The following is a 16119-nucleotide window of genomic DNA, read 5'->3' as shown; positions in this document are numbered from 1 at the left end:
CCCCATTTCCTATTTGTCCAAGAGGCTCTGGAGGTGAGAGATCACCAACACTGGGCATGCCAGTGGGATGCCAGGATGGAGGGGAGATGGAAGTGCTTGGTGTACCCAGGAAGGAGAATCAGCTTTTCTGTCCAACACTGCTTAATGAACACAGCTTCAATAACTCACTGAATTGCTTGCTGTCTTTCCAGGAAGTTCTAAAAACCAAAAAAACCCCAACAAATAAATAAATAAATAAACTAACTTTTAAAACTGAATCCAATTTGCCAAGGAGAAGTTCAAGACACTTGCAAATTTTGCACGCTCAAAGGTAGCGGAAGGAAGGGATGACTGGATTTGGGGGATGAGTTATTCACTGTAAATTATTTGTTCAGTCCTAAACTCCACATGGAAACATAAGGATAAGGAGAGAAGGAAAACAAAGAGTGAATTAAAAAAAAAAAAAAAAAAAAAAAAGGAGGAAGGAAAGCAGCCAGCAATGATTACAGACCATTTTTGCAATGTGCTCTATCTCCCTTATCAGCTCTGTTATCATCACCTCCACTATAAAGGCTCTTTATTTAAAGGAGGGGAGGAAAGCAAGCCCCAGAAGGTGTCTGGGAGCGTGCAAGGGTCTGGTTAATGCAGCTGAGGGGGGAGCTCAGCCCGTGGCAGCTGGTTTGCATGCACAGCACCAGGCCCTGAGCCATGGCAATAGAATTATACGAGCCCCCGAAGACTCGGGCAGGATGGCAGGGAAACTGATGTAATTACTGACATTATTACCCTTAAAGCAAAATAATAATTTTAATTACAGCAAGGGCTTTTGGGCCTTTCTCTGCTCCTCCCTGCCCCTGCTCACTGTAGAGCAGGGTCTGGCTCCAGGCTGTGCCATGGGACGGGGCAGTGACGCTCCCCTCCTTCCTCCCCTCCTTCCCCGCCAAGCACTTTTCTGCACAATTAAGAAAAAGACATCATAAAAGCCACGATTTCAGCTACACCCCCATATTAGAGATGGAAATGGTGGCCAGCAGCTTGTGAAGGCTCAGTCCCAAAGGCTGCTCCCCGAGCAGAAGGGACTGCTGCTGATGGCGAGCGCCCGCCTGCCTCCCAATTAAAATAAATTGGCAAATCAGGGCTAAGCCCAGGAGATAAGACACCTGCAAGCTGGACTGTGGCTGCCTCAACACTGCTGTGGGCAGACCAGAAACTTTCTTTTCCACTTTTAAACTCCTTTCCTCCAGCCCTGCCTGCTAGAATTCCAGAGGAGATGAACACACTCCCAAGGCAAAGCAGGCTGTGGTTACAAATCTGAAAGCAGAGCTCTAATTCCTGTGTCCTTGTGAAGTTACAGGTGCTTTTGTCGTGGTGCAGCTGTGATTTCATGAATGACTGAGGTGCTGAATTGCAGTCCCTGGCCCAGTGCCAAGCTTTTTGCTGGAAGATCATAGGATCATGGAATGGTTTGGGTTGGAAGGTACATTAAAAACCATCCAGCTCCAACCCCTTGCCACAGACACTTTCCACCAGAGCCCCATCCAACCCTGCCCCTGAATACTTCCAGGGATGGGGGTGAGTGACCTCAAGATGTAAGACACATCACTTCATAAATCACTCAGTGTGTTATAATATAACACAAGCAATGAGGTGGGGGAGAGCGCAGAAGGAGAGAAAACTCCAATGGAAACCACCTGAGGGAACATTCAGCAAAGAAACCAACAATTAAATGCCCTTTTTGCCAGCATGTCACAGCTGCTGAGGCTCCAAGGCCAAGAAAAGGCCTTGAACTTGATCAGCAAGCTCAGGATGTTGGGGGCCTACAGGAGAAAACAGCTTTTCCCAAGGAGGTACTAGACTTGAAGTTAGTTCACCTCATAGTGCAATTTAGGCTGGAAAAGCCCTCTAGGATTGAGTCCAACCATTCCCCCAGCTCTGCCAAGGCCACCACTAACCATGTCCCCAGGTGCCACATCCTCTGCAGGCATGGTGACCCCACCACTGCCCCAGGAGTTAAAGGCAAAGTTGTGTGGAAGCCCCAGGAGGTTTCCTGCTTGGGACTGGGACAAAAAGCCCAGCAGGCACCCGGGGGAACAGTGCACCCCAATGTCCCCATCACACCAGGTAGCACAAGCAGGGCCTTGGCTTGTGCTCCGTTTGCTTGCTTCACCTGAAGGCACTGAACCATGACAATCCAAGAACTCCGTGTTCCCTACAGATGCAGCCAAGCGGAAAAAAGATTAGATAAAACAGATTGGACTTGCCAGAAGCTGAGGCATGGCCACAACAGCCTGCCACAGGCTTGGCAATAGATCTCTCCTTGTTTAAAAGCCAAAACCCTGAGACTCCCAGGAACGTGGTACCTTGGGCGTGGGTGAGGGGGGCAGAAAAGAGGCTGTGAGCAGGAGATGAAGTGCAAGGGACGCATCCAAGAGGAGAACAAACCCTGAAGGTCAGAGTAGCAAGCACACGAGCAGCTAACTAATGTACTAGAGCAGCACCGCGGGGCACAGCCACGGGCACGCACGTCCTCGCAAACTGAAACGCCATAAAAGTCCATTACAGCAAATCAAACGGCAGCCAGCATGACAGCCATTAGCCTGAAATGAATACACGGGAACTTAATGAGCTCTGTCGAGGCCAGCTTGGTGAATTAAGTTGCCAGTTGTAGCAGGATTCCCCTTCTGTGTGCAGCGCTGCCCCGCCTGGCTGCGCCGGGGCCGGCAGAGCACGGGCTGCCCTCGCCCAGACGGGACGGATGATTAGGCTGGAGCAAATATCCCAATATCCCTCTCCTGGCCCCGGGCAGCTATTCCAGGCATGAGATCAGCACACAGCAAGCACAGAGGAGCGCTTTCACTCCAGCACTCGAGCTGCTGTGTGCATCCTCTCCATCCCTCCCCACACCACAGCCCATGCTGCCCAAATAAATCCCCATTCGCACACCGAGCAGAGCACGTAAAGCACCAGGATGAGTATTTAGAGGCAGTATTGTTTTTAAAGGTCAGTTTACTTCATGTTCCATTTATTTATGCACGCTCTTCTTTTGACTTTCCAAGTGGCACACAATAGCAGCGAGGTTTAAATAGCCCTGCGGTCGCTGCTCCATTAGCTACGACAACTGCAAATCGATACATCCATTTATCTCAAAATTAAAAAGAGAAAAACCCTCATTAGCTGCCAAATCTGCACAGAGCCAGTCTATTGAAAACCACACCAGCCTCTCCTCTTTTCTCCAAGCTCCAGCTCTCTTCATTCATTATCCACAGGCCCTTCGATTTGGGTTCTGAGGTGGATTTTGGTACCTGCACCTTCACTGCTCACCCTTAAGTTATCTGGAGCTGTTCATCCCTCACCATGGCTGTGTCCCCCAGTTCTTTTCCATGCCACATAGCTTTGAGTAGTCATGGGCAAGCAACAAGGAAAACTCATGGTTCAGCACAGATCTCAAAGCCAAGTGTGCATCTCCTCCTTGAGAGCTGCACCACCACACTCAGAAAAAGTTTATTGCTGACACCTCCCACACCTGCATCCCTTGGAGGGGCCTCTGTAGGTGGTGAGACCCCATCCCCTGCTCTCTGGCACGGCAAGGCTCTCTCTCCCTGGCAAGGGAACAGGAGTGCCTCCAGGATGCTGGCGGATCAAGGCATTTGTGGCTCATTACCTCTGCTCGGTGCCCTTGGTTAAAGATCATGGGCAGAAACTGGAACCTGGCACACTCTGCCTTGTAATTAGATTAGGCCAACCTCCAGAGGAGCACAGCTCCCAAGGCCAAGTGCTGGGTGGCTGCAAGGGGGGAGCACCAGGCTTGCTGCACCCCAAACAGCCAGGCAGTGCTGGGAATCCTTCACAGCACACCCACAGCTCACCTGCACAGCATGTGATATGGCTCAAAGGCTCAGCCTCTTCTGCTTTTATATATATTTTTTTGTCCACATCACCTGCCTGCCGGTCTCTTTCCTCAGCCAGCCCTAATTTTCTACATATGAGGGCATGGAGTGATAGGACACAGGGGAATGGCCTTCCACTGCAAGAGAGGGGGTTTAAATTAGATATTGGGAAGAAATTCTTCCCTGGGAGGGTGGGGAGGCACAGGGTGCCCAGAGAAGCTGTGGCTGCCCCTGGATCCCTGGAAATGTGCAAGGCCAGGTTGGAGCAACCAGAGGAAAGTGTCTCTGCCCATGGCAGGAGCTGAACCACAGGAGCTTTAAGGTCCCTTACAATCCAAACCATCCTGTGACTCCAAGATTCCATGATTCCAAGCCAGGACCTTTGCCCTCCCTGCTCTGCAGGCTGGGCACACGTTAATTTTGGAAATGGGGAAAACTCAAGCTTTGCAATGTTGGCTCTTACGATGGTGCCTTGTGAAGGCTGGCCTAGAACAGAGACTAGACAGAGTTAAAGGATAAAGCACGGATTTATTAGGAGGCCTCAATGGATGCACCTTGGGCAGCACCAGAGCCCAGCCAGGGCTGCACCCCAGGTGAACCCAAAATGATCACAAAAATGGACACTCCTCACAAAATCTCTCACTTTTATCAGTTCTGCTCCATTTGCATAATGGAGTAATTGTCCCATTCCAGCTTTAGCCCATGAAGTCCCATCCTGTTTATTTTTCTCTTTTAAATTCACCCTTGTTTATGCTCCTGGGCCTGAGATTTGGATCATCTGTCCTTGGTCCCCAGCTGGAGCAGGAATTGTTTTGTCTCCCTGTTCTGTGCACAGAGCTCACCATCCCCTAACATGAAGCCCAGACCCTCACACTAAAGCAGCACAGAATCTAAAAAAAATATAGAAGCTAAAACCTGAGGCAACAAGGACAGAAGCCATCAGCAAGAGGAGATGTGTCACAGATACTCAGGTATATAAAAAACTGGTGCTTAACACAGCCCTGATTCCCAGGGGAGGCACAGAAACCCACTTCCATCTCTTCACAGAGCAGGGAACAGCAAAACCAGAGGTCAGTCTGAGGACAGGGGAGAGGAGCCTGTTCTCCTCCCATCCCACTGCCATTCCTTTTGCTTTGCAGACCTCTGCAGGCAGAGCATGACCCAGAGGAGCAGCAGCAAGGCACGACAGCTCCAGAGCCCTGAGCATGAGCATGAGCAGGAGCATGGCACTGACACATTTTCTGGAAAAATCTCTTTGCCCAGGATTTTCTCCTAGGAAGCTGAGAAGCCTCAGAGAAAAATGAAAACAATAATTATCTGATTCGCTTCTCCTGTGTTTTGCTGCTTTGGAATGTTGTTTGGACATTGTTTACCAACAGGTGATTGCTTCATTGGTTTCATGTGAATTGTTTTGACTTAATGGCCAATCACTGTCAGGCTGTGTCAGGACTCTGGAAAGAGTCACAAGTTTTCATTATTATCTTTTTAGCCTTCTGTCTGTATCCTTTCTGTATTCTTTAGTACAGTTTAATTTAGTATTCTTTAATATAATATAATATCATGAAATAACAAATTAGCCTTCTAAGAACATGGAGTCAGATTCATCATTTCCTTCCCTCGTCGGGGGTCCCTGAAAATACACCAGGGGGCACCTGGTGGGGGTTTTGCCAAGTCATTTCTCCAGCCCTGGTGCTCTGCAGAGCAGCAGAAATGCCTCTGACCCAGTGTCACTCTCACAGGGAGGTTTCAGGTGACTTGGTGCAAAGATGAGACTCCAGCTCCCGGCTCATACATCACGAGCAGCTCTAATGAAGAAACCTCATCCTCACAGCAGAGGGGTGGGGAGGGATCACAGCCCTCCCAGCAGCAGCAGGAATATTAAATACACCCTGGTAACACAATCTTTTGCACCTCTCAGTTACCAGAGCTGCTCCATTTCACACACACACAATGCACATGGGACCTCACCCACACCCTGAGGAAGAATCTGGGGAAAACTGCCCTGGAACCGTGGTGCAAAGAGAGGTTTCCTCCACTGGAGGATGTCAAACGCTCTACTAACCCCCTGTTTCAAATGGAACATCCTCACCTTCTCCTCCTGGCACCAGAAGCCACAGCTTAAAGCCTAAATTCTCATCGGACCTGTAAATTCCCAACTACAGGTGCAGAAGCTGTCCCTGATGGATGAGCAGGTGTCACCTCCCTTGCAGTGACCAGCACAGAGAGCAGCAGAAGGTTGTGGAAACTCTGTCCTAGGGATATTCAACACTTGGCTGGACAAAGCCCTGAGCAATCTGAGCTAACATGAAAATTCTTGCTGAATTAGTGGGAGGTTGGGCCAGCTGATCTCCTGTGGCCCCTTCCCACCTATTTTATCCCAAGGACAACATGGGACCAGTCCTGCTAAGGAGCTGCTGAAGGAAATCACCAGCCAGGGCAGCAGCCTTTGGGCAGCACTCTGCCAGAATTCAGGCATTTGGAGAAACACTCAGTCCTGCCTCAGGTCACCTCTGTGACGAGAGCTGTGCATGCCCTCAGCTCCAAGGAAGAAAACAAGACACAGATGCTCACTGGCACTCATTTCCAAACTTCCCATTTGTCATGGGAAAGATGTCACCAAAGCACCACACCTCCCCTTCCACCTCCTTCCCCCACCACCCCAAACACTTTGCTCCTGCCCATTTTAACTTCCAGAAGTTTCATCCTCCCACAACCTCACGAGGCTCCAGGGCAAGAGGACAGCCCTGAGCACTGGTGGCCAGCTCTGTGGTGGCAACCAGAGCCTGAGTGGCCCCTGAGGGAGAGGCAGAAGCCAGGCAGAGATGCTCCTACCTCTGGGATGCGGACGCTGTAGGGCTGGTTGTGGAACTGCGGCGCGTTGTCGTTCACGTCTCCCACCTGGATGTTCACTGTCCCTTTGATCACCTGTGGGCCCAAGGACAACAGCTTTAGGTGTGGATTTAGAGCCTAAAAAGCAGCTTGTGCCCGTGGTTTTTGGGCTTTGGGCTGAGGGGTGAGCCCTCTCCCCTGGTGCAGAAGTGACCCACAGCCCCTGCTCCCCTCCGCCCGTGCCGCAGACCATGAAATGAGAAGTCACACTCACCCCTTGGCTGTCACTGACAGAAAATTCAACTGTGAATTCTGACTTGGTCTGAAAGGGAAAGAGAAGGAAAAAAAAAAACTGTAATTAAAGATACTGTAGTGTTTATCTGCAGGTGGCAGGCTGGGGACTTTCAGCCAACGTTATTACACGCAAAATGCTTCCAGGACCTTCCAGAAGAGGAGGAGAGGTGCTGGAGTGTCATTACCTGCACTGGGCAGGGAATCTGGATGCCAGCAGGGCTCCTGTGTATGCCACAGGCACAGGAGATGCCCTGCCCCAGAGCAGGAGGATGCAGGGCTAAGGAATCAGCTCTCTGGTTGGCAGCTGGGCACTTAAAACACAGCAAGATTTAGGACTCGTGGCAATGCAACATAGTCTCAGTGAGGACCTCTAAATCCTGCTGCTGCTTTCCCAGCTTCCCTGGGAATCCTGCGACAAGCCTGTGTAGAGAGAACCGGCTGAAATTCCATGAAATTCCCATAAAATTCTCTCTGCTCCTTATTGATTTAGCTAAATTGACAGCTTGCAATACGGATCTATTCAAGTCACTGATGCTGGAGTGAGCAACAAGTGGGAAAGAGTGAATTTTTTTGGGATCAGGGCAGGGGGATATTGCTAGTGGAGGCAGAGCTTCTCTTCCTGACCCTTTTCTTGTCACCAGCAATCATTTTGCTCCTATTTTACCAAAGAATAGTGTGAAGATTGGGCCACCACTTCTACCTGGTACCTGCCCACCGGTTTTTTGTTCCCCTCCAGTCCTGGCAATCCCTTCCCAGCTCTGCTGTCCTTGCCCAGCCTGAGCTGCTGGAGCACAGCACCTCGATGTTTCCACAGCATCAGGCTGGAAAAGGCAGCTTGAAGTGGCTCTGGTTGATTTATTCCTAATGAGATGGGCTCAGGGAACAGGCAGCAGCCAGCAGGAGCTCTGCTTGCACCAGGGTTGAAGTTCATCTCGGAGAAGGGATTGGGGAACAGCTCCCCACAGTGTGTGCCCACTCCTGCTCCCACATTTCCATCCAGACAGCCAAAAAGCACAATCAGGGAAAACCCTTTCTAACTCCTGCCTCGGGGCACTGCTGGGAGGCAGAAGGAGGAGCTGGGATGCCCAGGGAGAGGAGAAACTCTGCTGCCTGTGCCACCCCAGCCTGCTGCATCCCTGCCCTCTCCTCCCCTCCTCATCCACCAGGGACAGCGCAATAGGGAAGAAAGGAAAAGCAGGAGATAAGGAACGACCTGTTAAGCATTTAAATTTTAAAAACTCAATAAAATAATCAGAGGAAGCTTCCACGTACCAACCGCTGTCTCTAAAATTATTTTAACACAATTCTTTAGCCTCGGGGTCTGCCGTTTTTCTAGAAATCCGTTTTCCTTCTAATCTTCATAGGAGCACAAAAAAAAAATCTTTTAAAATTCATTTTGCCTCTATACATTTGCTCCTTCCTCTTTTTCTCTAGCTCATCCTTTCCTGCATCATTTACCTTGCTCTGACTCCTTCCCCCTTCTTTCTGCTCCACAGTACAAGAATTCCCCTCTTCCTTTTCCCTTCCCACCACTTCTCCTGAGCGGTTTTGTCCCCTCTGACTTTTTAAACATGTGCATCCAGTGTTTTCTGCTCCCAGCTTTGTGCCCATCTCCGTCCCTTCTCTCTGACTGCTTCCTCCAGCATAAATTGTTGTTTACACCTCTCTCACATCCTTTACACCTTCCCCACATCCATTCTGCCCTCACTGCATCCCACGTCCTTTGAGCCCCTGGGATCAGCTGAGCCCATCCAAGCTCTGCCCAGCTCCTTCCCTGCCCACCCTGCACACCACAAGACACCTAAAATCTACTGATCACCCTCCTGGGCTTGAGGCTGGCATGGCAAATATGGGGAAGCAGGAGGCATTTGGACGAGGGAAGATTTATGACTCAGGCCAGCAGCTGCTGGCACAGGGAGGCGGAGGGGATAGGGGTGAAGAAAAGCACTTTATTTTCCCAAAGTCTTCGCTCCTAACACTGTGAAATTGGGTTTGGCCTTCCTCCCCAGCCTGAGAGCATCCAGCACCCTGCTCCTCTGCATGCCAATGCCTGGCTGGGAACACCAGAGGTGTGTTAATGGGTTTGATCTTCCCAAGGCTCCTGCTGGCCAAGGCAGCATTAAACACAGGGGAAATTAAGCACGTTGCCCAGATCACATCATATTTTCCCAGTCTTCCTGCTATCACTTCCTCCTTGCTCCAGGAATGCAGAAAGGGCCGAGGTTTTAGCGAAGCAGGCACCTGGATGGGATTCCAGCCTTGCACACCAAAGCTGCTATTGAAAATAGGGGTGGTGAAATAGCTTTGAGGCAAGGATCCTGCCAAATTTAGCATCCAGCAGCCTGAATCCACAAGAGGATGAAAAGTCTTGATGAGATTGAATAAGCAGGGATACCTCACATCTCTTGACACGCTGTTCTAAATAGTGAAGGATTTAATTGGCATAGAGATTTAAAGAGGAAGCCTGCACATTTCCCTGACTGTGTGAGCAGCCTGGCTCCTTGGTAGATCTCCTCCACCTATTAATTCCTTTACTTCCAGACCTGTTCGCACTCAGCACATCCCTCTGGACGTCCAGAGTTGCCAAGGACCCCATCAGGGGGCTCAGAGACCCTGTCAGGCAGCCCAGAACACCTGGGGATTTGATTTTGACCCCTGCAGCAAGTTACCAGCTTTGTATGAGGACCTGAAAGTCACACAGGTTTGAATGGTGTAATAACAAAATGATCACAGGGTGAAAATGTAGATTTTAGGGTTTTTGGTATGGGGGTTTTGGGGACAAGATGGAGGAACTTGGGCATGTCCAGCCTTTCTTGTTCTTGTTCTTCTTCTTCTTCTTATTCTTTCTTCTTCTTCTTCTCCATTTTCTGCAGTGATGTTGGCACTTTGGGATTGGTTTAGAATAGAAGTGCACTGTCTAACACAGGTGATAGGTATTGGGAATTAAGTGTAAATATGTTATATGTAGTTTGTAGTATAAAAGGACAACACCACCCTGAGGGCGGTCAGAGTGCCTGTGGCTGCCCTGCTGAGCAGATCTTGGCTGGGCAGAAAGAAAATTTTATAGATAAGGATTAATAAACAACCTCAAGACCGAACAGTGAAGAGTCCAGACTCGTTCTTCAGCCGCACGGGCTGAAGCAGAGACACCCTGCACATCTCGGGGCTGCAATTATCAACAGCAACCCGAGACTGACCCACAGGTGTTATTCTGGCACCCAGGAAAATCAACAGGTCAGATGAAACCAGAGCAGGCTGTTCACTGCCCATGTCCCCACTGACCTGGGGAACCACAGATCACAGTGGGCACGCCCCGATTCCCACCTCCAGCAGGGAGCAACACCCATCTCAGCTCTCACAGAGGATGGAGAGCCAGCATTTCTGTGAGCAGAGGTGGGTTTTGCCCCAGTTTTACCTCTCTGTCCAGGGGCTGCCTGAGCCACACCACGCCGGTGGTGCTCTCCACGGCGAAGAAGCGACTGGCCTCCTCCCCGACCACCCCGAAGACCAGGGGGTCATTGTCCAGGTCCCTGGCCAGCAGCTGGGTCACTGAGGAACCTGGGAGACACAGACAGGAGAGAAATCCTGAGCAAAACCAGTCAGAGAAGAGGAAATGCTGAAAACACGCAGCTGGTCAGAGAGCAGGTGTCGTGACATCTTTTATGGAAAATCTTTTCTTCCAGATTTTTCCTCCTGAGGAGCTGAGAGGCCTCAGGAACAAAATGTGAACAATGGTTATCTGCTGCTGTGGAATGCAACAGGTGGATCTGTGATTGGTCTTGTGTGGTTGTTTTTAATTAATGGCCAATCACAGTCAGGTGACTCAGACTCTCTGTCTGAGACAGAAGTTTTTGTTATCATTCTTTCTTTTTCTATTCTTAGCTAGCCTTCTGATGAAATCCTTTCTTCTATTCTTTTAGTATAGTTTAATGTAATATATATGATAAAATAATAAATCAAGCCTTCTGAAACATGGAGTCAGATCCTTGTCTCTTCCCTCCTCCAAGAACCCCCGTGAGCACCGTCACAAGCAGGTCTGTGAAAGACCTGGGATCCCACCCACCGTGCTCCAGTGCCTCAAGGGGAGCCAGGCTGAGCATGGGCTGAGTGTTCTGTCTGCACAGACTCCGCAGATCCTCTCCTTCCTTGCCTTTATCAGAAGAGAAAGCCAGCCTGGTTCAGCCCTGGCACCGGAGACAGAGGAGCCCACACCTCCCCTGGGTAAGCTCTGACCAGCCTCCCTCACACTCCTCCTGCCAAGGGGCACCCCCAGCAGGTACGACACCAAAAGCAGGGGACAGCCACCACCCCTGCCCTTCATTTCAGTCCCTGGGATCATTCTGAGCCCCTCAGACAGCTCTGTGCACTCTCACAGGTTCAGCTGCCTCCCTGTTGTCCCACCCAGCTGCTCTCTGTCCCTTCTCCGGCAGGATGGGGAGAAAACAGGAGGAAAAAAGCTACAGGATGGAGATAAGGATGGGAGATTCCCTAAGCTTGCCTGCCCTTGAGGATGGGGGGATGAGGGTGAGATTTCTCCTTGGCCACATGGATTTGAGGATGGGGAGGATGAAGATGAGATTTCTCCTTGGCCATGTGGATTTGAGGATGGGGGGACAGTCTGTGTGAGCCACCATGCCCCCAGATCTCCTGGCCAAGGAGAAGAGATGCCCAAATTCCATCCCTCTGGGAAATGGAGGGAAGCTCCAGCAGAGCAGAGGGCAAAAAGCAGCAGCACAGTTTGGAGAGCAGAGCGAGCTGGGCAATTCCCAATCGATCGGTGAGACATCAATCACTGCTGAAATAATGGAAAAAGCCAATATGAGATTCCATTAATAAAGAATTAAATGATAGGAACATAATTAACGCCAGTCAACACGATTTTATGGAAAATAGAGCTTGTCAAACAAACCTGATTTTATTCTTTGATGAGAGTACAACTTTGGCAGATAAAGAAGAAATAATAGATTTCTGTCAGGCATTTGCCTTCGCCCTGAGTGACTTTGTGATTAAAAATTTAGTGCCCTAGGACACTGGTGAGGAACATTTTGAGCGAGGAGCTGGCCTGGCAGGTCCCAAGGCCACCAGCCTCACTGGGGACACCACAGTGTGATGTAAAATTGCTGTTGCTACAAGCTCAGGTGACACGTAACAGGGGGGACCCAGCAAACAGGTGAAGCCCTTGGAAATTTGAAGCCTTTTGGGAAAAATTTATTAATTCCAAGCATGCAAGGAGAGGTTCCACACCCTGCCTGCAGAGCCACGGGGCTCTTGGGGAGGTCAGGAGTGGCTTTTAGGCTGAAAAGCTGCTTCTGCCAAGGCTGCAGAGCTACAAGCTGCTTGAACCTTCAGGACTGGACTCAAGAGGAAGCCAAAAAATTCCAAGAGCCAGCAGAAATGTTTTTCCTTAAAAAAAAAAGGCTTTAAAAGCTTGAACTGCCTCATCTATGACTAAGAAGAGTGAGATGACTCAGGCCATCTTAAGCACATCCACGGAGAAGACAAAATGTGATACTGAGCAATGAGCCCAAACCCAGACAAATTCCTGTTTGGAGGAGCAACAGCAGTTTTCTTTTAAAAGGAGCAGCTAGAATTAACCACTGGGGAAAAAACCCAACAACATTCCTTCCACCAACAGGTGCAAGTGAGTGATGGGTCACAACCAAAGGCATTTTGGATAGAGACAGAAACAAGTGGCTTTATTCCAACCTGTGATCAGAGTGTTCATCTGCAGCGTTCTCACCTCTCCAGTGCAGCCAATCCCAAGGATACCAAGCCCCTACACTTTCTCAAACCTTGTAGCCCTGATATAAAACAAGGCAGCAGCTTGATTTTATGCTGGAGGATGCTCAAAGCCATCCTTGGCAAAGGTTTCTTTGCCCCAAGGAAAAAAGAAGACAGACCTCATGGCTGGGAAAGCCAGCAACTAGGACAAAATAAATCCAGGATCATGCCTCTTTATTCTGCCCAGGTTTTCTTAATAGGAGAACAGGTTTCCACCCTTTAGATCCCATTCAAAAACCCCACAACAATCATTTGGTCATCATTTCCCTCCAGAATAGCAAATGCTTCCAAAGGCCTTGGTTGCACATCTTTGGAAGAGAAAGGATCTCAAAATTCCTGCTGAATAGGAAAACCTTGTGCCAGTTTTAATAACATTTGTGGTCTGCGAGTTGCAAACCCAGTTGTAGCAATAAATAAATAACTAAATAGCAAATAATAAATAACTAAATCAACAAGCATTTAATATTTGGGAATTGAGTTCCTAAATTCAGGACAACCTGGAGAAGGAGGCAGCGCATTCCTGGGCAGAGCACATCATCACAGCTCCATGTGTTCCTCCTGTCACTCCTTGGAGTAGGATCCATGCAAAACAGCACTCTGAGCTCAACCACCCTCCTCTCCAAAAGGAGTAAAAATTGACAGATTCCTCAATTTCTCTGTGCTTTGATTTGTTAGAAACAAGAACCTTCATTAGAGCTTAGGCAGGGACAGCTCAGACGCAATGTGAGCAGAGAAAAATCCCATTTTAAATAAACCCTCCCAAATGAGGCACCAAAACCTAAGACATCTTTCCCCCTTCCCCTTATCTCCCACTGAGGCAGAAATCACCATCCTGCTTCAGAGCACCTCGTTCAGGAAAGAAAAAGAATGTATTACATGCATATAAAATACAAAAATAACAAGTGAATAGAAGATAAGAAGAAACATAGGCCTGAAATGAGACTTCACAATTGCTTTTCTCCAAGTTTCCCCCCTAACTTTAGGAGTGTGGTATTAAAGCTTCACCACTTTCACCACCACAGTGACAAAAGCTTGTTCAGGTTTCCTTCCATTGATTTCTTCAGCACCAATTTATTGTATTTATTGATTTTCTCCTATTTCCCCCCCCCCCATCATCAGGAAGGCTGGGCAGGGCACGCAGAGGCAGAGCTGCAGCACATCTCAGGGCTCTCCCGAAGGAGAACACCTTCCATCCCTCCCCAGGGTCGTGCTGAAGCCTCCTGCAGCCCCAGCAAGGGCTGAGGGAGCAGGGACAAATGATCTTCCTGCAGCACAGAGTTATAGGCTCCATTTGTTTCCTCTCAGGAATCAGACAGGGCACTTAAGTGTCTTGATTCCACCAGATAATCAGAATTTATCTTGTCTCCCTTTGCCTCCTTTCTCTCAATCACAGCTACTTCTCCCTCTTTCTCACACATACACAGATTTTCTTCTTTCTCCAAGTGTTGAACTTTGATTGACCTCAGGAGCCTTTTTTTTCCTCTTTTTGCTGTTGTTTTCTTCCTTATCTGGTTTTATTATATATTTTTTTTTTAGGTTTGGCTGTTTTAGGGGGGCACTTTTGTGTCCCATTGAGGAACCCTGGCCTCAGCAGGGTTGCAGCTGTGAACATCTGCATTTTTCTTTTCATTTTTCTTGCCCTTCCACTTTGCCAAGGAGGAAAGTGGGAAAAGGGGCTGCACCCCACCAATTCATCTCCACTGGTTCTGCTCTCCAGAGGAGGATGAAAAGGGAGAAAAAACCAAACCCAGTCTCTGGAAGGATCCCAGAGCTCCTGGAAGGTTCTGGAAAGTGCAGAGCCCCAGGGAAAGATCCAGATGCTGACCCAGGACAGCAGGAAGGGGCTGGGCTGGGCTGGAGGGCACAGAAGGGGCAGGTTTCTAATTAATTGCCTAATAAGCTTCTCTTTTAAGAGGTCTGATTCATACCCATGTGGAGTTAATAGGAATTTCTGCAACGGCTTTTGGGCTCAAGGTTGAGGCATCAGCTCTGCTTTAGTATTAAAAACATTTTAATCCTGATTTTAACATTTATTCCTGATTTTAACAACCAGTTTCTCCTTGGCTCTGGGTCATTTGTGTGGGCACAGCCAGGATATTTTGGCTTCTCCACCAAGGCCACAAGCTGGCACAGGGAACCAACCCCTCAGCCATCCTTCAACTCCTTCAACCAGCAAAAAATCCATTAAAAATCATTTCAGTACCCCCACCTTACACAAAGGCCACCACCACACTGAACTCCCAAAAGTAAAACTTCCACCACATTTCTGCGGCATTCACATTCTCTGAAAAATCCCTTCACCCAGGATTTTTCTCCTGAGAAGCTGAGAAACCTCAGAGAAAAAGGAAAACAATTCTTATCTCATTTGCTCCTCCTGTGTTGTGCTCACGTGGAATGTGTTTGGAGATTGTTTACCCACAGGTGATTGTTTCATTGGATTCTGCTGTGAGTTGTTTTCACTCTTTGGCCAATCAGGGCCAAGTTGTGTTGAGACTCTGGAAAGAGTCACGAGTTTTCATTATTATTTTTTAGCATTCAGGACGTATATTTTCTGTATTCTTTAGTATAGTATAATATAATATTCTTTAATATAATATATTATCAGAATGTATCTGGAGATGGAGACTGGAGATTGTTTAGCCACAGGTGATTGCCTGATTGGATCCTGGTGTGAGTTATTTTAACTCTTCGGCCAATCAGGGCCAAGCTGTGCTGAGACTCTGGAAGAAATAATGAGTTTTCATTATTATCTTTTTAGCATTCTGTAAGTATCCTTTCTGTATTCTTTAGTATAGTATAATATAGTATTCTTTATTCTTTCGTATTGTATAATAGTATAATATAGATATAGATATAGTCTATATATATAATATATATCTATATATAGATATACATAATATGTATCTATAGATATAAATCTATGTCTATATCTAGATATATAATATATAGATATATATAATATATCTATATATATTTAATATAATAACAGTATAATATAATACACTATAATAAAGTAATAATACAGTATATATAGTATAGTATAATATATTGCAATAAAGTAATAAATTAGATTTCTGAGAACATGGAGTCAGATGCATAATTCCTTCCTTTTCTGGGGCTTCCCTGCAAAAACAATACATTTCTTGGGCTCCCTATTTTCCCTGTGAGGGGAGATGGGACAGCCCAGCCCCATTTCCTTCCCCCAGCAGCCCTGCTTTCCTTTCCCAGTCACCCCAGCCCAGTTCACCCCAGCAGGCTGGCCCCTCACAGGGGATTTGATGGATTTGATCTTGAAATTCCAGCCCTGTTCTTCTCATTTGTCACCTGCTCCCTTTTCTTTGCCGCTAAT

The 16119-nt window shown here is 48.1% G+C and overlaps 1 protein-coding gene across 1 annotated transcript in view; it reads right to left on the bottom strand.

Annotated features, from left to right (window-relative positions):
• The window catches only part of CDH23 (cadherin related 23), a 202492-nt gene that overhangs the window by 155005 nt on the left and 31368 nt on the right, over window positions 1-16119 (bottom strand). The window contains 3 exon segments of the mRNA XM_030951192.1: window positions 6699-6791; window positions 6970-7017; window positions 10405-10547. Of these exon segments, the coding sequence (XP_030807052.1) occupies window positions 6699-6791; window positions 6970-7017; window positions 10405-10547 (284 nt within the window).

The sequence above is a fragment of the Camarhynchus parvulus genome, chromosome 6, assembly GCF_901933205.1.
Source record: "Camarhynchus parvulus chromosome 6, STF_HiC, whole genome shotgun sequence".
Lineage (NCBI taxonomy): Eukaryota > Metazoa > Chordata > Aves > Passeriformes > Thraupidae > Camarhynchus > Camarhynchus parvulus.
Note: the sequence above shows the minus strand (reverse complement) of the source record. Positions and strands in the feature narration are given on the sequence as shown.